Source organism: Prionailurus bengalensis, chromosome A1 (assembly GCF_016509475.1).
Source record: "Prionailurus bengalensis isolate Pbe53 chromosome A1, Fcat_Pben_1.1_paternal_pri, whole genome shotgun sequence".
Lineage (NCBI taxonomy): Eukaryota > Metazoa > Chordata > Mammalia > Carnivora > Felidae > Prionailurus > Prionailurus bengalensis.
The window spans coordinates 67,907,010-67,933,668 of record NC_057343.1 but is presented as its reverse complement, the minus strand read 5'-3'; the positions used below and the strand labels follow the sequence as shown (position 1 = coordinate 67,933,668).

At 37.3% G+C, this 26,659-nt stretch overlaps 1 protein-coding gene across 1 annotated transcript in view; it reads right to left on the bottom strand.

Moving 5' to 3' along the window:
- The window catches only part of DNAJC3 (DnaJ heat shock protein family (Hsp40) member C3), a 92,954-nt gene that overhangs the window by 22,807 nt on the left and 43,488 nt on the right, over positions 1–26,659 (bottom strand). Inside the window, exons 5-9 of the mRNA XM_043581798.1 lie at positions 15,509–15,661; positions 13,824–14,005; positions 13,252–13,371; positions 9,895–10,000; positions 9,690–9,810 (exon numbers count right to left, since the gene is read on the bottom strand). Of these exons, the coding sequence (XP_043437733.1) occupies positions 9,690–9,810; positions 9,895–10,000; positions 13,252–13,371; positions 13,824–14,005; positions 15,509–15,661 (682 nt within the window). The remainder of the gene's footprint in view (positions 1–9,689; positions 9,811–9,894; positions 10,001–13,251; positions 13,372–13,823; positions 14,006–15,508; positions 15,662–26,659) is intronic.

The window sequence follows — 26,659 nt, the reverse complement described above, 5'->3', positions numbered from 1 at the left end:
GCAAATCATAGTGGAAAACTTTCCTAACCAAGGAACGACACAGACATCAAAATCCAGGAAGCACAGAAAACTCCCATTAGACTCAACAAAAACTGACCATCAGCAAGGACTATCATAGTCAAATTCACAAAATATTCAGGCAAGGAAAGAATCATGAAAGCAGCAAGGGAAAAAAAGCCCTTAACCTATGAGGGAAGACAGATCAGGTTTGCAGCAGACCCATCCACAGAAACATGGCAGGCTAGAAAGGAGAGGCAGGATATATTCAATGTGCTGAATTAGAAAAATATGCAGCCAAGAATTCCTTATCCAACAAAGTTGTCACTCAAAATAGAAGGAAAGATAAAAAGTTTCCCAGACAAACAAAAACTAGTGGAGTTCATGACCACTAAACCAGCCCTGAAATTTTAAGGTGGACTCTGAGAAAAGATGAAAAAAACAGAAAAACAAAAACAAAAAAGTCCAAAAGCAATAAAGACTAGAAAGGACCAGAGAACACAACCAGAAACTCCAAATCTACAGGCAACATTATGGCAATAAAGTTGTATCTTTAAGTACTCACTCTAAATGTCAATGGACTAAATGCCCCAATCAAAAGACACAGGGTAACAGAATGGATAAGAAAATAAGATCCATCTATATGCTGTTTACAAGAGACCCATTTTACACCTAAGGACACCCTCAGATTGAACATAAGGGGATGGAGAACCATATCATGCTAATAGTCACCAAAAGAAAGCCAGAATATCCATACTTACATCAAACAACTAGATTTTTTAAAATAAAGACTGTAATAAGAGATGAAGAAGGGAAATGTATCATAATTAAGGGGTCTATCCCCCAAGAAGACTTAACAATTGTAAACATTTATGCTCCAAACATGGAGCACCCAAATACATAAATCAATTAATAACAAACATACAGAAACTCATGGATAGTAATACCACAATAGTAGGGAACTTCAACACCCCACTTACAACAATGGACAGATCATGTAACAGAAAATCAACAAGGAAACAATGGCTTTAACGACACACTGGACCAGATGGATATTCAGAACATTTCATCCTAAAGCGGAATACACACTCTTCTAGGGTACACATGGGACATTCTCCAGAGCCGATCACATACTGGGACACAAATCAGCCCGCAAGAAGTACAAACAGATTGAGATCATACCATGCATATTTTCAGACCACAACACTATGAAACTCGAAATCCACCACAGGAAAAAATTTGGAAAGACAATAAATACTTGGAGACTAAAGAACATCCTACTAAAGAATAAATGGGCTAACCAAGAAGTAAAAGAGGAAATTAAAAAGTACATGGAAGCCAATGAAAATGGTAACACCACAGTCCAAAACCTCTGGAATGCAGCAAAAGTGGTCATATGAGGGAAGTATATAGCAATCCAGGCCTTCCTAAAGAAGGAAGAAAGGTCTCAGATACACAACCTAACCTTTCACGTTAAAGAGTTGGAAAAAGAACAGCAAAAAAAAAAAAAAAAAAGAACAAAAACAACAACAAAAAGAACAGATCAATGAAACCAGGAGCTGGTTCTTTGAAATAATTAACAAAATTTATAAACTCCTAGCCAGTTTGATCAAAAAGAAAAGGGAAAGGACCCAAATAAATAAAATCAAGAATGAAAGAGGAGAGATCACAACCAACACTGTGGAAATACAAACAAAAATAAGAGAATATTATCAGCAATTATATGCCAATAAATTGAGCAAGCTGGAAGAAATGGACAAATTCCTAGAAACATATAAACTACCAAACTGAAAGAAATAGAAAATTTGAACAGACCCCTAACCAGTAATCGAAAATCTCCCAAAAAACAAGAGTCCAGGGCTGGATGGCTTTCTAGGGGAATTCTACCAAACATTTAAAGAGGAGTTAATATCTATTCTTTTGAAGCTGTTCCAAAAATAGAAATGGAAGGAAAACTTCCAAACTCATTCTATGAAGCCAGCATTACCGTGATTCCAAACCAGACAAGGACCCCACTGAAAAGAACTACAGACCAATTTCCCTAACGAACATGGATGCAAAATTCCTCAACAAGATACTAACCAACTGGATCCAACAATACATTAAAAGAATTATTCACCACAACCAAGTGGGATTTATACCTGGGATATAGGGTTGGTTCAATATCTGCAACTCAATCAGTGTGATACATCACATCAATAAAAGAAAGAAAAAGAACCACATGAACTTCTCAATAGAGTCAGAGAAAGCATTTAACAAAATACAGCATCCTTTCTTGATTAAAGAAAAAAAACCCTCAAGAAAGTAGGGATAGAAGGATCATATCTCAAGATCATAAAAGCCATATATGAAAGACCAACTGCTAATATCATCCTCAGTGGGGAAGCTTTCCTCCTAAGGCCGGGAACACAACAGGGATGCCCACTCTCACCACTGTTACTCAACACAGTATTGGAAGCCCTAGTCTCATAAGTCAAACAACACAAAGGAAAAAATGGCATCCATATCAGCAAGGAGAGGGTCAAACTTTCAGTCTTTGCAGACACCATGATACTCTATATGGAAAACCCTAAAGATTCCACCAAAAAACTGCTAGAACTGATCCATGAATTCAGCAAAGTCTCAGGATATAAAATCAATGCACAGAAATCAGCTGCATTCCTATACAGCAACAATGTAGCAACAGAAACAGAAATCAAGCAATTGATCCCATTTACAACTGCACCAAAAACCATAATCTAGGAATAAACCTAACCAAACAGGTAAAAATCCATACACTGACAACTATAGAAAGCTTATGAAAGAAACTGAAGAAGACACACACACAAAAAAAGGAAAAATATTCCATGCTCATGGATTGGAAGAACAAATATTATTGTTAAAATATCAATACTACCCAAAGCAATCTACATATTCAATGAAATCCCTATCAAAATAACACCAGCATTCTTCACAGAGCTAGAACAAACAATCCTAAAATTTGTATGGAACCAGAAAAGATCCCAAATAGCCAAAGCAAACCTGAAAAAGAAAACCAAAGCTGGATGCATCACAATCCCAGACTTCAAGATGTATTAAAAGCTGTAATCATCAAGACAGTATGGTACTGGCACAAAAACAGACACTCATATCAATGGAACAGAATAGAGAACCCAGGAATGGACCAACAAATGTATGGCCAACCAATCCTTGACAAAGTGGAAAAGAATATCCAATGGATTAAAGACAGTCTCTTCAGCAAGTGGTGCTGGGAAAACTGCACAGCGACATGCAGAAAAATGAACCTGGACCACTTTCTTACACCATACATAAAAAATAAACTCAAAATGGATGAAAGACCTCAATGTAAGACAGGAAGCCATCAAAACCCTCAAGGAGAAAGCAGGCAAAAACCTCTTTGATCTTGGCCGCAGCAACTTCTTACTCAACACGTCACTGGAGGCAAGAGAAACAAAAGCAAAAATGAACTATTGGGACCTCATCAAAAGAAAAAGCTTCTGCACAGCAAAGGAAACATTCAGCAAAACTGAAGGCAACCAACAGAATGGGAGAAGATATACATAAATGACATATCAGATAAAGGGTTAGTATTCGAAATCTATAAATAACTTTTCAAACTCAACATCCAAAAAACATAATCCAGTGAAGAAATGGGCAAAAGACATGAATAGACACTTTTCCAAAGAAGACATCCAGATGGCTAACAGATACATGAAAAGATGCTCAACATCACTCATCATCAGGGAAATACTGGTGCAGCCACTCTGGAAAACACTATGGAGGTTCCTCAAAAAATCAAAAATAGAACTACCCTACAACCCAGCAATTGCACTGCTAGGTATTTATCCAAGGGATACAGGTATGCTGTTTCAAAGGGGCATATGCACCCACCCCAATGTTTATAGCAGCACTGTTAATAATAGCCAAAGTATGGAAAGAGCCCAAACGTCCATTGACGGATGAATGGATAAAGAAGATGTGGTGTATATATACAATAGAGTACTATTCAGCAACCAAAAAGAAAATCTTGCCATTTTCAACTATGTGGATGGAACTAGAGGGTATTATGCTAAGAGAAATTAGTCAGAGAAAGACAAATATCATATGACATCACTCATATGAGGACTTTAAGAGACAAAACAGATGAACATAAGGGAAGGGCAGCAAAAACAATATAAAAACAAAGAGGCGGACAAAGGATAATAGATTCTTATATACAGAGAACAAACTGAGGGTGCTGGAGGGGTTGTGGGTGGGGGGATGGGCTAAAAGGGTAAGGGGCATTAAGGAAGACCCTTCATGGGATGAGCAGAGGGTGTTATACATAGAGGATGAATCACTGGAATCTACTCCTGAAATCATTATTGCACTATATGCTAACTAACTTAGATGTAAATTTGAATAATTAATTTTTTAAAAAAGAATAAGGGACACATGTACAAACAACTAATTGTGAAACTTGGCTCTTTCGCTACCGTTGATGGTTCTTCATTTGCTCAAGAATAAAATCAATGGCATGTTATTGAGCATATTTTCACACCATATGCAGATGCTTGTAGAACATAAAGAATGAGTTTCCAGGACTGAATGAAGCCAGATTGGAGTAGGAATCCTTCTCCATGGCACCATATGTGGACATGCTGGTTGGGTTACCGTCTGAATGCAGTCACCAGTGAGCTCTGTCCATCATTTCCATCTAACAGAGCCCCCAGCACTTGCCACCATCCTGACTCATTACAGTGAATCTGTATTCTAAAAATTGACAAAAGTCAAATCTCAGGAAATAAACCGACCAGGTATTAAACTTAACCTAGAACCTAAGCTTTTCACCAAGTTGCATATAGACACCTCATGAAAGATATCAAAAGATGTCATTACTCCCATCAATATGAAACCATTATCAGTAATTTTTAAAGATACAGCTTCATGTTTATTATTTTAAGTTTTGTGACAAATATATGTTTTAATTAATTGAAAAAAAAATCTGTTGAATGCACAAAAAAAGAATATTATCTCTTATTTTTAAAGTTTATGGAATTTTTCTTTGAGTGTTATTTTAGGATTAATTTTAACAAATGTCCAGAGGGACTATGAAAAGAGTTAGTCTCTACTTGCATACTATAGAATTCAAAATTTACAGTCCTGGTATACTTCTCAAATCCTCTACATAGTGTTGTTTATTTTTTGACCACTTGGTTTTCCACGAAAAATTGATGCTAAAAATTTCTATATGTTATGTTATGTTTCTTTTCACCTACATTTTTTTATTTTATCATATTATTTGATGCATTAAAACTCATAATTAACATTTAAAAAAATTAAAATGGGCAGAAGACATGAACAGACATTTCTCCAAAGAAGACATACAGATGGCCAATGGACACATGAAAAGATGCTCATCATCACTTATCAGAAAAATGCAAATCAAAACTATAATGAGATACCACCTCACACCCGTCAGAATGGCCAAAATCAACAACACAAGACAGAACAGATGTTGGTGAGGACACGGAGAAAGGGGAACCTTCTTGCACTGTTGGTGGGAATGCAAACTGGTACACCCATTCTGGAGAACAGTATGGAAGTTCCTCAGAAAGTTAAAAATAGAACTACCCTATGACCCAGTAATCGTACTACTGGGTATTTACCCAAAGAATACAAAAACACTAATTCAAAGGGACACATGCATTCCTGTATTTATAGCAGCGTTATTTACAATAGCCAGGATATGGTAGTAGTCCAAGTGTGTGTCAATAGATGAATGGGTAAAGATGTGGTATATATCTACAACAGAATATTATTCATCCATAATAAAGGATGAAATACTGCCATTTGCAATGACATGGATAGAGCTAGAGCATAATGCTAAGTGAACTAAGTCAGCCAGAGAAAGACAAATACCATATGATCTTAGTCACATGTGGAATATAAGAAACACACACACACACACACACACACACAAAATGAGCAAAGGGAAAAAAGGAAATGAGACAAATCCAGAAATAGACTTTTTTTTTTTTTCCAACGTTTTTTTTTTTTTTATTTATTTTTGGGACAGAGAGAGACAGAGCATGAACGGGGGAGGGGCAGAGAGAGAGGGAGACACAGAATCGGAAACAGGCTCCAGGCTCTGAGCTGTCAGCCCAGAGCCTGACGCGGGGCTCGAACTCACCGACCGCGAGATCGTGACCTGGCTGAAGTCGGATGCTTAACCGACTGCGCCACCCAGGCGCCCCAAGACTTTTTTTTTTTTTAAGTAATCTCTATACCCAACATGGGGCTCAAATTCATGATCCCTGATATTAGGAGTCATGCTCTACCAACTGAACCAGCCAGGTGCCCCTCAGACTCTTAACTATAGAGAACAAAGTGATGGTCACCAGAGGGAAGTGGGTGAGGGATGGGTGAAATAGGTGATGGGGTTAAGGAGTGCACTTGTGGTGATGAGCACCAGTCATAAAACTTAAAAAAAAAATGGCTAAGATGGCAAATTTTGTTACGTTAATTTTCCTACAAGCAAAAACAAAAAATAAATGACAGACTCAAATATAGGACTAATTCTAAATCCCATACTCCTTCCACTATGAACTTATTGATAAACTACCTACCTTCATTCATTCAGCAAACATATGAGTGCCTGCTATGTGCCAGGCACAAGTAGCCGAGATGGATCAGTTAATGAAAGAAAGACACAGGTTGTCATGTAGCTTAAGTCCTAGCCAGTTTAACTCCTTATCTCTTAAGGATGGCACTTGAATCATCCCTATATTCAAAGGAACTTTGCTAACTGTTTAGTATCACTTCAATGTCAGTTTGTTCCTCTGAAAAGCTATGAAAAGAATTACTCGGGGCACCCGGATGACACAGTCAATTGAGTTTCCAACTTGGACTTAGGTTGTGATCTCATGGTTGGTGAGTTCAAGCCCTGCATTGGGCTTGCTGCTGTCAGCCTGTCAGCATGGAGCCTGCTTTGGATCCTCTGTCCTCCTCTCTCTCTGCCCTTCCCCTGCTCACACTCAGTCTCTCAAAAAATAAATAAACATTAAAAAAAAATTTTTAATTACTCATCTATCTGAAGAGCCTCCTTCATTTTTCATGATCTCAGAGGCATCCTCAAACAACAATCTTACTTACTTTCTCATGAGTGGCATCCCCTAATATCTTTCCTGATAACTCTGCCAGAATCTCCAAATTAATAAGTCTCCATGTTCCATTATTCACTAACCTAAAACTTTGTTTTTCTCTATTCACTACATTCCTACCATCATTTTTAATTGCTTATTTAAATAAAGGCTAAGCCAGTAAACAGAATATGGAAAGCCCTCATATTTTAACTCAGGATTTCAAAATATTATTTAGCCTAGGTAAGTAAGATTACTTACTCATCTCATCATTTACTAAACCTTCAATTCAGTAAGTAATAGCCTTCAGTTTTAGTTATACAGGTGTCCTCGGCACCTCCCCCCAAATTGAGAGGCCTAGAAATCCATTCTCAGTCTCTCCATGAGGTTGCTTAATTGCCATATTTGTGACTCAAACAGCCATTTTACTTGAAAACCTTAATTCAGAAAGATTCCCAGTGTATAATCCAAACCCACCAACAAAGACAAAGAATAAATTCCTATTTATTTTTTTAATGTCTGTTTATTTTTGAGAGAGAGAGAGAGAGAGAGAGAGAAAGCAGGGGAGAAGCAGAAAGAGAGGGAGACACAGAATCGGGAGCAGGCTCCAGGCTCTGAGCTGTAAGCACAGAGCTCAATGCAGGGCTCAAAACCATGAGATCATGATGTGAGCCGAAGTCAGATGCTTAAGTGACTGAGCCACCCAGGCACCCCAATAGACTCCTATTTAAAAGAAATTTTAAAAGAAAAAACAGACTCTGAAGACAGATCTATTCTATTAAATTAGTATGAAGCATCTTTTTAAGAATTAAGCTGTCAAGTTTCCCTAAAAAGCAAGTCAGTTTAGCTTTCAAGTTACAAAAGCATCTTCAAATTATATTTAGTAGCCTACAAGATTTAACCATTTTTTTAACAGCGCTTTTCATATTCTTCTGTGGCTTCTCTAATTTCACAATGACAGCTGAGGGTTTAAATACAAATGACAAAAGTCCCTTTGATGAAGAGTTCCAAACACTAACGGGAATGCAGAATCCTACAGTATGGCCAATCTCACTGAGAAGACACAGTAGCTCAAAAGTGAAAAGAACAAGGATGCTAATAGGATCTTCTTGAAGATCATTTGGATTATGTACATTTCAAGCCCCAACCAAACCTCAAGGACTATACTATAAAATGTCCCACAAATAGCAGTAACTAGAATTGTCAGCACTCATAGGAAACCACTTAGGAGCAAGATTCTTTTCAAATTGTGAAAAGCAGAAAACAAATGATCAGTTTGTCTTAAAAGAAAATGAGTGCCACAAACCTATGTAATCTATCATTGTTACAGATACATTCTCAGTATGTTTAAAGTATTACCCAGGATTACCACTTACCATATCATAATTACTTTAACATGACATTAAATGTAATACATATTAATAGTTGCATGCTTTTTTATTAAGTAAATATTCAGCACTTAATTGGAGGGGGGGGGGGAAGAATACCACAACCCAAGTTTCACCAGAAAAATACTCTTACCATTCTCAATTTAAAATGCTTTACCTGATTGAAATGAAAACTTTGCAATAAGGGCTATAAGGCTCACTTCTTTTAAAAACCATCTTATTTAAATGTTCATAGCATACGGTCACATAAAAAAAGCCACAAAACAATAAATATGAAAGGATTCCTTTTTTTAATGTATATGACCATATACTTTAGTTATCTTCTGAAAATAGGACACTGCCCTTATTCAAGGTCCTTACAACATCTAACAGGAAACTCTGTTATTTCAACTTGAACAAAGAAGGATAAGCAACTACCCTAATGTTACTAAACAGCTTTTGGTCACAGAAGATCATTTTAGGGGCGTCTGGGTGGCTCAGTCGGTTAAGCCACCGACTCCAGATTTCTGCTGAGGTCACAGTCTCACAGCTTATGGCACTGAGCCCCCATCGGGCTCTGCGCTGACAGCACGGAGTCTGCTTGGAATTCTCTCTCTTTCTCTCTCTCTGCTCGTCCCCCACTCGTGTTCTCTCTCTCTCTCTCTCAGAATAAACTTAAAAAAAAAAAAAAAACTTAAAAAAAGATCATTTATATGTAGGACATATATGACATATATATGTATGTTGTAGGTATAATATGTATACTGTACACATGCATAGAATATATATACATACATACACGCACATATATATGCATAAAACATAGACTAATATATATGCACAGAAAAAGTATGAAAGATATACATCCCAAATGAACAGCATTGATCTCTGGATGATACGAAATCTATCATTTAAATTTTTATTTTGCTATTTATCTATTCTAACTTGTCTACAACAAAAAAAAGGCTAAAATTTTTATTTTTATATCCCCCTGAACTGGTTTCAACAGCAGAAATCTTTCCTCATATGGTGTACTAGTTCCACTAAGGAAGACTAATTTTCAAACTCAATGCCATCTTCCTAAAGTCATCAACACTTCCAGCTACTCTGGTAAACTTGTTCTAAACAAAAGGATGTTAAACATGTGCTAATTTCATATACACCAACGTTTAGATACTGCAAATCAAATTCCTTGAAGACTAACCTTCATCATACATTTCTTCTATTAAATAGGCCTCTGCTCGATCTTTCAGGGCATTCACATTGTCAGGCTCCGTCTGTAAAACTTCAGAACACACTCGAATAGCTTCAACAGGCTTCTCATCCTATGAGTAAATGTGAGAAAAGGATTTATGGCTGTTTTGCCATATATTAAGTTTTCACACTTCTGCGAATGAATCAACTGTTACCTTAGAAAAGCAGTGGCAAATTCTTTCTTTTGAGCGAATCGTATATTCAGCAACACTCGGCTCTGTTTTCATGACAGACTCATATTTGCTGGTCGCATCTGTGTATCTATTAATGAGCAAATCATGATGAGTAACAATGAAATTCTATCTCAGGGGTTAAAGAAAGAGCCCTCTACTCTTCACTAATCGTTGCTTAATCAATTCACCTAAATGAGTACGTGCCTTCAAACATGACTTTTACCTTACTATCAGTCAAAAGTTGGGAGATAAAACACATGACCACAGAAAATGTCTATGTACAAATCAAAGCATAGCTGTGAATACCAATCAAACAAAATGATGAATTTCTTTACAGAATAATGCTCATGATTTTGAAACGGAGTAAAACATCTTCTTAAAGTCTGACTTACACATGGCATTTTTCAGCAAAATAGAGATCAGGTTTATTTCTTGGTCCCTACACACCTTCATGAAATAACAAAGCCCATTATCTACATGTCATTTTATACAATGAATGTCAATATTCACAACTAAGTACAATGTGGTTCCCTGCAAAAAGAACCTGCTTAAATTCCCAACTTACTAGCTTTCTGAGAACAATAAAAGCTATTTCAGCCTTTTTTTAAAAACTAGTGAAAAATATTAGCCATGTTATACACGAAGTTACTTTCCTCAGTAACAGCACACTAAACAATATATTTATATGCCACTGTGGCACATTTTCCCCAAAATGCATTACAATCTTCACATTTAAATGCTGATGTATTAAAACACAGATTTCAGCAGAACACTTAAAACAGAAGTTATTGATGTCAAAATCCTAGCTGGGATAGTGTTGTATAGTTTTCCAAGATAGTACAACAGGTGTAGGAAGCCGTACAGAGCATGCAAAACCTTGCTTTCCTTTTTACAACTACATTTGAAATGATGATTAGATCAAAACAAAAAGTTCAGTTAGAAAGTACTGAACTTCACTTGAAAAAAAAAGGTAGCTTCTGGGAAAGTGGAGTGAATGTACTTTCCCCAGTTCCCCCAACTAGGTACAATTAAATACCCCTACACATTATGTATTTGTCAACATATGAAAAAACTCAGCAAGGGGAGAGAAGGAGGCAGACCAGCCCAGGACATGCGGCCTGAGGGGGAAACACAATATGGGAAAGCTTCCCGTGTTTTTTTGTTTGCTTCATATACTGCAGACTTGGAGGTGAAGAGACCAGCAACCCAGAAATGCCAATGGGTGCAGACAAAAAATCCAAAACCCAGCAAGAACCTACTCTCTCAAGCCACAGGACCTGGAAAGGGCAGCCTGGCAAGACAGAAAATTTATGACAATAACCGCTCCACTCCAGCCAAACGCCACAGAAGAAAAAATAAGGCTCCCTCCCAATGCCAACAGGTCAAGTGGAGAGGCTATGACGAGGTGTGCCCACACCCCCACCATGGTGGTGTCTGAGAAGGCCAAGTGGGAAGCTAGGACTTTCATCCATGGCTGGAAGTAAATATCCCCCAACCTCCACCTGCTCCAAGCAGTAATGAGAAACCCCACACCTCAACTATCAACAAATGCCAACGGGGAAAACTTCTACCTCCCCGACAGCAACAAAGTGATACCCGCCCCTGCTTTGTTGGAACAATGTCTGAAAAAGCCAGGTAAAACAGATTTAAATTAAAAAACGGTCTTATAAAATGAAAGTGTCCAGGTTTCAATCAGAAACCACTCATCATACCAACAGACAGTAAGATCTCAAACTGAGCGAGAAAAGACAATAAATTCCAAAACCAATTATCTGACAAAGATCTTAAAGTAGCCTTGGCAATAGCAGCAGTGACAAACATGCTTAAAGAAATGAAAGCAATAGACGGCCTTGGCAAAGAAACAGAAGAGATACAAGAGTAACGTTTGGTTATCAGAACTGAAAACTAGAAAAACCCAAATAAAAAGTTCACTGAACGTGCTCAACAGTAGAATGGAGGGGACAGAGAAAAGAATCAGTGAATTGGAATGATAAAAAAAAATTACGAAATCTGATCAGAGAGAAAAGGAATGGAGAAAAATGAACAGAGCCTCAGGGACCTGTGGGGCTGAAACAAAAGAGCTAACATTTATGTCAATCAGAATCTAAGACAAAAACTAGAGATAGAGGGTAAAGCTAAAAAAATATTTCAAGACATAAAGGCTAAGGGGCACCTGGGTGGCTCAGTCAGTTAAGTATCAAACTCTTGATTTCAGCTCAGGTCGTGAGCTCATGGTTCATGGGTTCAAGCCCCACATCCGGCTCTGCACTAAAGACAGCTCGGAGCCCAGAGCCTGCTTCAGATCCTGTGTCTCCCTCTCTCTCTCTCTGCCCCTCCCCCGCTTGCACGCTCTCTCTCAAAAATAAATAAATATTTAAAATATAAGCAATCTTTAAAAAGAAGTAATGGCTGACACTTCCCAAGTTTGACAAGACACAAACCTACATATTCTAGAAGCTAAATAAATTCCAAATAGGATAAAAACAAAGAAATCCACACCAAGATACACCATAATTAAACTTCTGAATACTAAAAACAAAGAAAGCAAATTTTGAAAGCAGTCAGAGGAAAATATGTTATTTTAGGGAAAAACAATCAGAATGACCATGGGTTTCTCATCAGAAACCATGGAGGCCACAAAGAAGTGGTACAATATTTTTCAGGTGCTCTAACAAAAGGACTTAACTGAGAATCTTATACCACAAGGAAGTCTCTATATACTCTGTATACATCTCTATCACTCTAGATCCCACATTATCTTTTAACAATCAGTTTATATGTCTGTCTCCCACACTAATCTTTAAGCTTCTTAACACCAAAAACCATGTCATATTCATCTCTGCACCCCTTAGTACATTGTCAGTGCCTGACACAGGAGATACTCAATAAATATTTGGTGAAATATAAATAAATCTGCTGGTAAGAATATTATGCAGTTACTATTACTTATATTCTGCCTTATTAAAAATAAGTACAGGGGCACCTGGGTGACTCAGTCAATTGAGCATCCAACGGAACACACGCTTCGTGAGTTCGAGCCCCACGTCACGCTCTGTGTTGACAGCTCAGAGCCTGCAGCCTGCTACAGATTCTGTGTCCCCCTCTCTCTCTGTTCCTCCTCTACTCGCACGCTCTCTTTCTGTGTATCTCAAAAATAAATAAATATTTAAAAATAATAATATTAAGTAGAGCTGCAGTAGTTTTGCCAAGGCCCAGGGCTATCTAGGATAGTCTATCCTCAATGGCTAATGAGTAAGAGAGCAAGCAGTTCAACTGTTCTTTTGTGCCCAGAAAAGACAGAGAAGGGAGGCTGTAGACTGCAGACAAGCACATTCTTACCTGCCGTCTCTGATGAGCTCTTCAGCTGACTCAATTAGCTTATTAAGTTTCTTTACTTGTTTATAGTGTGCAAAACACCTTTTATGATCCTGGTCCAGTTTAAGACATTCACGAACTTCACTGCTCATGTATTTAAAAACAGGAAAATACTCCAAGTCAAAATAATTAATGACTGGTTTTCCACAATACAGAAATCACATTAAAGGTATTTTTTGCTTGTAACGATTAAACAAAACACACTGACTTAACAACTGACCATATACTTTTCACATGTGGCATTGTGCCACACACACGTATTAACTCAAATTATAATAACTTAAGTAGAATTATCCATTAAACACCTATTTTCTTTCTGCAAATATATCTCTATTTTAATAAGCATAGCTCATGAAAATAAACTATGTGGAAATAGAATAACTTAGGGAAAATACAAAATATACAAATAAAGAATATAAAAACAACCTTAACCACAGTTTTAATTTAAAATTAAAGTCTTTAAAAACGGGATTATCATCTTACTGCCAACAGTGAAAAGAGGATGAGGACGAGATGTGTATGTCACTAGAGCTGACCTGAGGGACAGTTCATGGTCTCCTAGTTGATAGTACAGTGTGCTGATTTTATAAAAAGCCTCAGTATTATCATTCTTCAACTTTGATGCAGCTTTTAAGTCACTTATCGCTTTCCTAGGTTCCCCCTCTTTTATGAAACATTCAGCTCGAAGTTCCCGTAGTTCTGCATCCCAAACACAAACCTTGAGAAACAAGAGAACTAGACTTTAAGAAGCAGTAAACTATGCACACTCATACTTCATCCCGCGTAGTTTGCTGACACACTTATCAACATGAAACCATCTTCAATTACTGTGATTTCTATATCGTAAAGCATTAAAAAGGCTGATACAATTCAGATGCGACAAAATAATTTCTCCAAGGATATCTTCAATTCTAATGGGGGAAGGGATGTATATGCTAACAAGGCCCCTTTCCTACTTCCTTCAATTATATAATTTTAAAACTCTGAAAATAAGAATACATGGCATTACTATTAGAAGGCTGCTCCCAGTGAAGCACATCTGATTTTGAAAAGAATATTCTTTAGTCAGGTTTTGGTACTTAATCAACAATTCTAATTTCTAGTTCCAAAACATAAAATCTAGGTTCTAAACCTGCAAAATACTTCTATTCTACTAATAACTAAATAGAACTCTCTTTTGTAAAATGTTGTCTCCTTGAAATTAAATTCTCATACCACAAAAACAAAGAAAAGAGGAGAACAATGTGAGAAGGTGGAGGCTTCACCATTTCCACTTTGTCAAAATGTTTATAAATGCATGAGTTTTTTTTAAAAATGTAAACCCAAAAGGTCACCAATAGGGTCTGTGGAAGGATCTTTACACATTTCTTAGAGCTGTTCTAAGGTCATATCAACTTTTCACATATTTTAGATACCAAAATCAACACATACATAAATTAAATATTTTGGCTAATCAAGTAGGTAAAAATGGCTAAGTCCTGGAAGATAAAAATTATAACTTTATGTTTCCTTAACAAATCATAAACAAAATAATTTAATAAAACATGAATTCCACTCGACTGTATCACACAATTTCCTCTATAAAATTATCAAAGAAGCACCTACTCTACATACGTTAAGCTTCCTGCCATGATTAAATGCAATTGTACATCAAAGTGCCATGAAAATGATAAATAAACAAGAATTAGGATTGCCCCTACTTGAATATCTCAGTAGACTTCCTTCTGAAACCATCTGTCATTAAGTCCTTCAGAGGCAAGGAAACTATAGACTGAGCTCTTGTCTTGACCTCTGGGGCTTGTCAACATTCCATCTGCTTCTTCCCTATAGACTTCTCACTCTAAACCTTCTTCCCCTGAAACATTACTTTTCCTTTTTCTTCAACCAGTTCTTTCATCTTTCACCCCCTTTATCTAACTTCTAGAATTCTCTCCACCCCCCCCCAATGCAAAATCAAACAAAAACAGTAAAGCAAGCAATGTATAAAAATGTGTAACTCCCATTCCACAGCACATCGAGTACATTTTCTGCAAACTCCAGTTCCAAATTTTGTTCTACATAAACACCATCTCTCACTTAAGAGCTAAAAGCCCAAGGACCAATGTGATCTTATCCTCTCTAGGTTGCTTGTGATACATAACATGTCAAAGGGCATGAATGTGCCTCAGAGTAAAACACAGCATGTGTCAGGCTTGCCAGCTGCAATGTCTAAGAAACTTACCTCTAAAATCTTATCAAGGAAGGTTATAGCAGCAGTATAATCTGAGCTTTCAAAAGCATCAAGCGCTTGTGAGCGCAAACGCTGCATTTCATCAGATTTCACAAGTTGAAACTGGGCTTCCTTTTCTTCATTTTCACTTGGATTAGATTTGAGCTATAAGAATGAGAAGAGAAATTAAGCAGGGTTTTTAATCTCTTAAATCTAATACCCATAGTACACACAACGATCTGACCGTCGTAAACACTTAAATTCATCAGGGGAAAAAAGGGTAAGAGACGCTGGCAAAACTGGCTTGTGCAAGAACTTGAGAGCATGAGAGCATGCTCAAGCATGCTTGAGAGCATAAGAGTACCTTTACCTCCATTTGTAAGGTACACAGGAGCGAGCTGTGAAATGACCTATGGTCCCCGCACCTTCCTAGGATGCAAACACACTTAGGACTGTGAAAGAGCAGAGATGAATGAAGTAAGGAGAGCACCCTTCTCACTCTTAGGTTAAGCTCTGCGGAGTAACGAGAGTTTCATGTAGTGGGCCTTCTAGTTCTATTTCCTAAATATGTATTTTTAAGAATAAAATGATTTTACCAAAATAATGAAAAACATAGGGAAACTGAGGAGATGGCAGTATTTTTTAGAGGTTATAGAACAAAGATTTGGCACCAGAGGGGCTAAGGTGTAATGAGTAAGGAAGAATTTATGGGGGAAAATGAGAGTAATACTTTATCACAAGGCTTCTAATGGAGTTTTAAGACATGTACACATTGTCTCTCTTTTTTAATAACTTTATAAAGGTATAATTTATACCATAAAATTCATGCATTTTAAGTATGTGATTCTGATTTTTAACAAGTGTACCAAGTATGTGACCGCTACCACAGTTTTAGGCCATTTCGGTCAAACTTTTAAGATCCCTGGTGTCTGCTTACAGTTCATTCTTGCTCCCAGCCCAGCCTAGGCACAGGGACTCTGAACAATTTCTAATGGCTTAGAAAAATTGAGTGCCTACATTTAAAAGCTATTGACTTGGGTGAGGGGGGGACTTTTTTCATGGCAATTATAGTTTATATGTAATAACTTCTAAAATCTAATATTCTTACCAAGATGGGAATCAGTTGATGGGTTCCAATTTGGGGTGAGGTAGTGCCAATGGGAAATTATTTCTAGAAATGTCTCTCCTTCGACTGACCAATCATACTGCTTCTCCTTTTAGTGGATTCATTTTTTAAAAAAACACCCTACTAGCTACCTGGTAGGAAAGAACACTCCACATGAGAAACCTTGAGCATATTATTTCTTGGTAGAGGCTCTACATTTCTCCATTTGGTTTTCAGGATACTTAAGGTATTCTGTTTTGTCTGTTTAATCTGTTTTGTCTGTTTTAATCTGTTTAATCTGTTTTTGTCTGTTTTGTCTGTTTAATCCTTAGCTTTGAAGGAATGGACAGGACTCTAAGTATTCATAGGTAACTAGGAACTCACAACCTCAGCTTGCTCTGGCAAGGACTGTCCCTGCATGACTGACATGCAACTGTCCCTGCATGAATTATCCAGCTGAAGGGAGCTGCTGAGAGGCCGTGGCATGTTTATCTATGACTGTTCATAGTTAACTGTTCATGTTATCTATGACTGTTTCATCATCTTCGGGCTGGTCTTGAATACTTCTGCCAGACCACACTGGAAGGAGGAAAATGTGCAGGCACTATCACTTTGCTCTGGGTAAAAGTAGTTTATTGATAACTTGTTTCCTGTACGTATACTACCACTCCTTTTTAAATAGGATACATTAGAATGGATTAGAGATTGCCTCTTGTATGGAATTTGCACCTTTTCTCTCTCAAACTTTACAGTCTAATCTCTACCACACAATTTTTCTTGCTGGAAGGTGAGAGCGGGTAAAGTCCTAAAGCCTGAGATTGAGGATGGAGCTCAGGCTCACTTGGTGCTCAGACAATGGGAATGGGAATGAGAAAGAGGGGGTGAGGTCAGGTCGTCTGGAGCTCTTTGAGGCTGGAGGGAACTAGGGGAGGGAGGAGATTCTTGCAAGGAGGGAAGAAAGGAGTCTGAGACTAAGGACTTACTTGTAACCCTGAGGACTTTCAAAGAGGGTTAAAGGAGATGAAAATTTTCACTCTTACCACAGGCCGGGCTCCTCCAAGATATTTACATGTAGGGATTGGACCCTGCTAGCATTTCCCTCTCCTTTTTTCACATTTCTTGATATCCCTTCTCTTTCTTTAGTGTTCCGTATTTCAGACCCTTTCAACCAAACCGCTACCTATGACAATATTCTATTTCTTATTTCTTACCGTTTACTGCGATCACTGAGCTTTTGGATATAAACCCGTAATAGCTATGGGATGGGGGGCTTATTAAAAGGGGTGAGCTGCTCTCTAATCTAATCTAAATACACTCCCATTTCTGGGATTTCAAATGAAAACTACAGGTTGGTAGTGGTGGTGGGCAGACTTTTAAGATGGCCCCAAAAGACCCCCAGGCTCCTGGAATTCATACCTTTGTGTGATCCCCTCTCCTACTCCTTTTAAGAAACAGACTGTGACAAAGGTGACAGTACATCACTTCCTTAGTTAGGTACAAAACACTGTGACCTCCATCTTGCTAGCACTCACTCTCTTGCTGGCATCTCTTGCCTTCTCACCTGCTCACTCTGAGGAAGCAAGCTGCCTGCTGTGGGATGCTTTATGGGGAGACCCACAAAAGAAAGAACCAAGGGAAGCCTCTGGCTGACACTCAGAAAAAACAAAGGCCTCAACCTAACAGCTCAAGAGGAATTACATCCTGCCAACAACAAAGTGAATTTGGAAGTAGTTCCTTCACCAGCCAAATCTTCAGATAATACTGCAAGCCTATCTGACACCTTAACTGTAGCCTAGGAGAGACCCTGGGGCAGAGGACCCAACTAAACCTGCCCAGATTCCTGACCCCATGAACTGTAAGATCACAAAGGTAGGAAGCTTTAAGCTGCTAACTTTGAGTAATTTGTTAAGCAGCAACAGAGAACTAATATAGTGGTTTTACCATTTTTCAATGGCCAGGTTGTGAATATTTCCAAACAGATTTTCTACCATTAATGTTTTAAAATAAAATCTAAATGGAGAAAAAAACAAACCCTCAGCCCAAACCTTGGCTTTATCACTTACTATCTGTATATTATTTGCATTTTCTTCACCAATAAAAGGGGAATAATAATGCTTACACCCTGAGGAGCAGTCATTGAGAAATCAAAAGGACCACCACATAGCGAGTATTCCAAAAAATGCTAATAAAAATTCCAAGCTCCTTTTTTGAACTTTCTATAATATATAAATTCATAATGAGTACAGGATGCAAGACATAATACACACTTTAAAAGGCCATTCAATTTATTTATCATTGCATTCCATACCAGCCAACTTGAACTGGATGCCTTTACAATTAAAGTCCCAGAATAATAAAACCTTAATTTGACTCAAGGTCAAAATAAAATTAGACTTTAGCATAAAATATATTCACCAAACTGCCTGTTGCTCAAGAAATTAATCTTCCAATTCTATTAAATTTAATTATGGTTTTAAGAGGTAAGTAGCACAAGTTTACATTTTTAATTTGTTACTATTTGATAACATGGAAAAATATGTAATATTTGAGGTATATTGCAATATTCTCTAGCAACTCCTAGAATTTGCCTTCACCAATTCTTTCCTAAGTCTTTAAGGGATCTATACAAAAGTAATACTAATTTGAATATCAATAAAAAGCCCCAATTTTTGAAAAATAATTATATCCAAGCCAGGGAGTAGGTGATTGAGTTAAAGTATTCTAAGTCCCCTGTAATTTTCTGGAGGAAGCTAAAGATATTGATTACCTGTAAACCATAGTAAGCATGGATGTTGAAATTCCTGAAGTAATGACTAAGAGAAAAAGATATTCTTAAGGACTATCTTCACTGACACAAAAGAAACAGTTGGATAAATAGAATCTAAGAGAAATAGACACAAAAGATGTAAAGTTGCATTTCTTATACCAACCAAGCCAGCAAAAATACTACTGATACCAAGTGGTATTGAAGTTATGGGGCTCATAGAACCCCCCTAAACTGCTGGTGGGAATATAAATTGGAATAACCACTTAACGAGACAGTGCCAAACTGGCCAGGTTTAAAATGCCCATAACTTTCTCAGTAGCAATTATCCTCTTAGGTATATATCCTATAGTAGTGATTCTCAGTGTATGATCCAGGGACCCTTGGGAATCCTTAATACTCTTTCAGAGGTCTGTGGGGCCAAAACACATATGGATAAAAGACAAAGTACCCATTCAAAGTGCAGGCTAAACTAATGGATTTCATTATGACAGAGTACTACAAGTTCACTGGCAGGATTTCAGAGTCCACATTGCAACTAACCAATAACAACTACTGGAGTTTTGGTGTAACATGAAAGAGTATCCAAAATTATATAAAAAGACTATTAAAACATTCTTCCTTTTCCAACTGCTTATATGTATAAACTACATTTTCTTCAATAGTACTTCAACTATTGAATATTTCCAAACAGATTTTCTACCATTAATGTTTTAAAATAAAATCTAAATGGGGAAAAAAACAAACCCTCAGCCCAAACCTTGGCTTTATCACTTACTATCTGTATATTATTTGCATTTTCTTCACCAATAAAAGGGGAATAATACAAATCAGATCTGGGAATCTGATGGTCTTCAAGTAAGCCACATATTAAAGAGATTTGTAAAAATGTAAAACTTACCTCACTAAACTTTTTGTTTTTGAAAATATAGTTAGGTTGCATGCAAAAAAAAATCTATATTAACATAATGGGTTTGTTACTTTTAAATTAATAAGTATTTTTTAATTTCTAAAATTAACTTCTAATCCCATAAATATTGCTAAACAAAAGGTCTCTGGAGGCCTCCATATTGACTAGTATAATGGGATCCTGAGAGCCATCCTAAGAACTGCTGCCCTAGAGGGGCGCAGCACGTACAAGGAAAATGAGCAAGAACGTTCAATGAACCTGACAAAATATAAATTCAAATATTTGTGAAATTCATAAATAAAACCTACCAGAAATGAAACATGGAAATGTGAGGATAGGCTAATTTCTCACAATTATAACACAAGAAAAAAGGTATCTTCGAGATTCCAAAACTCTCTTGTTCCCTCATACAATTTTCATCAAACCAACACCCTTTTCATGTCCCATCTCCTCCTAGCCTCCCTAACTGTTCCATACTATGGTAGTAATCGCTTCTCTCTAAATGCCGAAATCACGTAAGAAACCCTTAACAAGGAAGTAACCTAAGAAATCATCTTGCCCAATCAACTCGCACTTTGTAAATGAAAATACTGAGTCTCACAGTATTGACAGGATAATGATAACTTGCCCAACATCACACAGCTAATCAGGAGAAAAAGTGAGGTGGGTCTCCCAACTTCTAGTCGTGTTCTTAATTCTTAATCTTATCATTTTATCCAAACTTATATGTCACTTCTTATAAATATCTCTGTGCTATTAATTTTTTACATATTTAGCGCTTATTTCCTCCAACTAAAGCATAAACTGCTAAAAAACAGGACATATGCCTTAATGCCTACATTGCATGCCTTTCTTTTTTCATTTATACTATTACCCATGAGCTAGATTTTACTACCCCAACTTTAGATAAAGAAATTGAATGATTATGTAACTTGCCAGAAGTCTTGCTTACTTTCCAACTAACGTCTGTAACTCCAAAGCGCATGTTTTGGATGACAGTGATGATGAAGATCAATCATGACAGCAGAAAACATTTACTGAGTCCTCTCTAGGTTTGAGGCAATATTCTAAAGCTAAACCAAAAGCCCTAAAGGGCATTTTGGATTATCTCCATTTTACACAGGAGGAAACTATGGCTCAAAGTCACTTCCAGAGCCTACATTCTTAACCGCTCCCTCTTACATGTACGCTGACGCCAAACATGCAACTGCCCACCTTATATCTCCAGCAAGACATCTTAACAGCGTTTCGCTAAGAAGAATTCCACGTCCCATTCCCAACCCACTGCCACTGTCACTGTCACCATCCCATGCTGTTCAAAAATGGCTCCTCTTGGGGCGCCTGGGTGGCTCCGTCGGTTAAGCGGCCGACTTCGGCTCAGGTCATGGTCTCGCGCTCCGTGAGTTTGAGCCCCACGTCGGGCTCTGTGCTGACAGCTCAGAGCCTGGAGCCTGTTTCAGATTCTGTGTCTCCCTCTCTCTGACCCTCCCCTGTTCATGCTCTGTCTCTCCCTGTCTCAAAAATAAACGAAACGTTAAAAAAAAATTTTTTTTTAAATGGCTCCTCTTATTATTTAGGATGTTAGATTCCTCTTTCCTTGATGTAATTAGGAGTCCAACTCCATTTTACTGCTGCTATCTTTTAAGCCTCATCCTTCCCTCTTCCCTTTCTGCCTCACATCTAAAGCAAGGTGATAAAGCATACTTTGATTTCTCTCAGTGGAATGAGTCTTACCATCAGCCCATCAACATGACGGCATATGCACAAAAATGGTCTAGCACGCTTGACTCCAATTATTAACACCGTTGGTACTATACATACAGGTTTTAACTGCCAAAGTCTTCATGAAGTTAATGTATAACAGAAAGGCAATGAGCAGAGCAGTGTGATAATAAAAACTTGTGTCTAAGTCTCAAATAGCTCAAAATAAAAATATAAGCACAGAATAAAAATATTAAGTTATAAGAAGGCATTATTAACCAGCAGCATTTATTCTTTTAATACAGCATAAAATAATAACATCTTACAATTGATAGCTCCTTATATCTGATGAATTATGGCATATTTATACTATTACCCATATATAGCATTATTTCTGATTCAAAGAGAGCAACTGTAGCAAGCTATAGCACACATTGCTATCTTTCTATTAAATTATAACCAAATTTATTTCATGCCTTTAAAAGTACTGCTCCCTTTTCTTCCTAGTTCATAATACTTAGTATTTTTTTTTAACTTTGGTTATTTCTGATTTAGCTAACTTGAGGCACCACAATCATTTTTTATGTACTAAAAGATTAAAGATGGAAAAAACAATGCCTAAAGTTATATTGATGCATTTGGTAGATTTATGTTAGTTTGTTTTCAAGTAACACAAACTACCAATGAAGAGTTTATTTATTAAAAATCACACCAAAGCTTTGTACTTAAATTAAAAATTAAATTGCAATTGGCACTGATATTTATCTAATAATATGGCTGCTCACCAAAAACAAAATGTGAGTTGCCAATTTCATCAAAATAAAAAATACCAAAATATGAAATAAACATTTAAACTGATCATTACCTTCACTGTATTTGGATCACATGGAACACTGCCTTGATCTAAAGATTTTTCACTTAAACCCAAAGCACTGATAGCAAAGATAAATAAGGAAAAGATAAAACACCGAAGTCCAAAAACAGATGAGTTTAAAGTGCATTTACTGTATCTTGAAGTTGATAAGAAGGAAGAATTTATAGATCACAAATCATTAAATAAAATGAGTTGCTGAGAATCAGGAAAATTTTTAAAACATTTTTTTTAATGTTTATTTTTTATTTTTGAGAGAGAAAGAGAGCATGAGCAGGGAAGGGGCAGAGAGAGAGGGAGACACAGAATCCAAAGAAGGCTCCAGGGTCTGAGCTGTCAGCACAGGGCTCAAATTCACTAACCATGAGATCATGACCTGAGCCGAAGTCATACACTTAACCAACTGAGCCACCCAGGCGCTCCAGGATATTTTTATAAAAATAAGGGAGTCGGGGGTGCCTGGCTGGCTGAGTGGGTTAAACAGCCAACTCTTGGTTTCAGCTCAGGTCAGCACAGAGCCTGCTTGGGATTCTCTCTCACTCTCCCTCTCTCTCTGCCACCTCCACTCATGTTGTCTCTGTTTCTCTCAAAAATAAGTAAACTTAAAAAAAAAAAAAGAATAAGAGTGTCAAACCATATGATCATTTTCAACAGATGCAGAAAAAGCATTTGACAAAGTACAACATCCATTCACGATAAAAACCATCAACAAAATAGGTTTAAAGGGAACAGACTTCAACATAATAAAGACCATATATGAAAAACCCACAGCAAACATCACCCTCAATGAGGAAGAATGGAGAGCCCCTCCACTAAGGTCAGGAACAAGACAAGGATGTCCACTCTCACCACTTCTATTCAATATAGCACTGGACATCCTAGCCACAGCAATCAGACAACAAAAAGAAATAAAAGGCATAAAAAATTATAAGGAAGAAGTCAAACTTTCCCTATTTGCAGCTGACATGATATTATATACAGAAAACCTGAAAAACTCTACCAAAGAACTGCTAGAACTGATAAACAAATTCAGTAAAGTCGCAGGATACAAAATTACTGTACAGAAATCTGTTGCACTTCTATACATCAATAATGAAACAGCAGAAAAAGAAATTAAGAAAACAATCCCATTTACTACTGTACCCCAAATGGTAAGATACCCAGAAATAAACCTCACCAAAGAGGTGAAAGACCTGTACTCTGAAAATTATAGAACACTGATGAAAGAAACTGAAGATGATGCAAAGAAATGGAAAGATATTCCATGTTCATGGATTGGAAGGACACTGTTAAAATGTCTATACTACCCAAAGCAATCTACACATTTAATGCAATCTCTATCAAAATACCAACAGCATTTTTCACAGAACTAGAACAAACAATCCTAAAATTTGTATGAAACTACAAAAGACCTGGAATAGCCAAAGCAATCTTAAAGAGGAAAAAAAAAAAAAAAAAAAAAAACAACTAAGTTGGAGGCATCACAATTCCAGACTTCAAGTTATATCACAAAGCTGTAGTAATCAAACAGCATGGTACTTGCACAAAAATAGAAACATATAGATCAAGGGAACAGAATACAAAATCCAGAAATAAACCCACAATTATATCATCAATTAATTAATCTTTGACCATCCAATGAAAGACTCTCCAATGAAAAAGTCTCTTCAACAAATGGTGTTGGGAAAACTGGATAGCAACATGTTGAAGAATGAAACTGGACCACTTTCCTACGCTATACACAAAAATAAATTCAAAATGGATTAAAGACCTAAATGTAAGACCTGAAACCATACAAATCCTAGAAGAGAGCACAGGCAGTAATTTCTCTGACATCAGCTGAGCAACTTTTTTCTAGATATGTCTCCTGAGGCAAGGAAAACAAAAGCAATAATAAACTATTGAGGCTACATCAAAATAAAAAGCTTCTGCACTTGTTGTGATGATTACACGGTGATGTGTGGAAGTGCTAAATTACTATATCGTACACCTGAAACCAATATAACACTGTAAGTTAACTAATGGAAATTAAAATAAAAACTTTAAAAAGTAAAACAAATTTAAAAAATAAAAAGCTTCTATACAGTAAAGAAAACAATCAACAAAAACTAAATGGCAACCTACAAATTGGGAGAAGATACTTACAAAAGACATATCCAATAAAGGGTATCTAAAATATGTAAAGAACTTATAAAATTCAACACCCAAAAACAAATAATCCAATTTAAAAATGGGCAGAAGACATGAACAGACATTTCTCCAAAGAAGACATACAGACGGCCAACAGACATATGAAAAGATATTCATCGTCCCTCACTGTCAGAGAAATGCAAATCAAAACTGTACCTCACACCTGTCAGAATGGCTAAAATCAACAACGCAACAAACAATAGGTGTTGGCGAGGATGCAGAGAAAGGGGAACCCTCTTGCATTGTTGGTGGGAATGCAAACTGGTGCAGCCACTCTGAAAAACAGAATGGAGGTTCCTCAGAAAGTTAAAAACAGAACTACCCTATGGCCCAGCAATCACACTACTGGGTATTTACCCAAAGAATACAAAAACACTAATTCAAAGGGACACATGCACTCCTATATTTATAGCAGTGTTATTTACAATAGCCAGGATATGGAAGCAGCCCAAGTGTCCATCGATTAATCAAAGGATAAAGAAGATGTTTAAGAAACAGGACTGCCTGGGTAGCTCAGTCGGTTGAGTGTCCCACTCTTGGTCTTGGCTCAGGTCATGATCTCACATTTCGTGGGATCAAGCCCCACATAGGGCTCTGCACTGACAACACGGAGCCTGCTTGGGATTCTCTCTCCCTCTCTCTCTCTGCCCCTCCCCCGCTCACTCTCATGCTCTCTCTCAAAATAAATAAATTTTTAAAAAAAAGATGTTTAAAAAACAAAACAAATGAGCAAAGGGGAAAAAGAGAAACTAAGAAACAGACTCTTAACTACAGAGAACAAACTAATGGTCACCAGAGGGGATGGGGGCGGGGTAGGTGGGTGATTAAGGGGATTAAGGAGTGTGCATTTGTGATGAGCACTAAGTGATTAAAACAAAAACTTGAGGGAAAAAAAGTATAAGACAGGCATATTTTCTCTACCCATCCTTCTCTCCTAAATAATTGTTCTCTGAGTTTCTATCTGAGGGAATAGCATGGACATGTAACCAATTTGAACAATCCAGAAACCCGGGCATCATACCTAATTGTTCCTTCTCCCTTAGCACAATCACTGCATCTCTCTTGATCCAACCTCCTAAATGTCCACCTATTTCTCTCAATCCCCACCTACTCCAGCCTAATCTTTGGCCTCCATAAAGTCACACTTGGACTACTTACTGCAACAGCTTAATTATCAGACTGTTTACTTCCACTCTCATCTTCTTCCAACCCATTTTCCAGAGTAGTCTGGGTTTTACTGAAGCAAAACCCTGATCATGACATTCCCAGCATAAACCTTCCATGGCTATTAAATGAATGAACAAACACACACCCAGGTCCCAGCACTACATATGTCCTCTCGGCAATCAGACCCCTGCTTCCCTGTCCAGCATTCTCAAACCCCTACTCCAGTGGTACTAGAGGTGTCGTTTTCTTAAATGACAGGATGCTCACCATCTGCCTGGATGGCCCTCCCAGCCACTTTGCTAACACAGATTCATTCATTCTCTTACCATTCAGACTTCAAGTACATCCTCCTTTAAAAAGGCCTTTCTTGACTCCAGACTCCCAAATCCCAGCTAAGTTAGGTGACCATTCTGTCTGTTCCCACAGGGCTCAATCACAACATTTGTCATATGGTA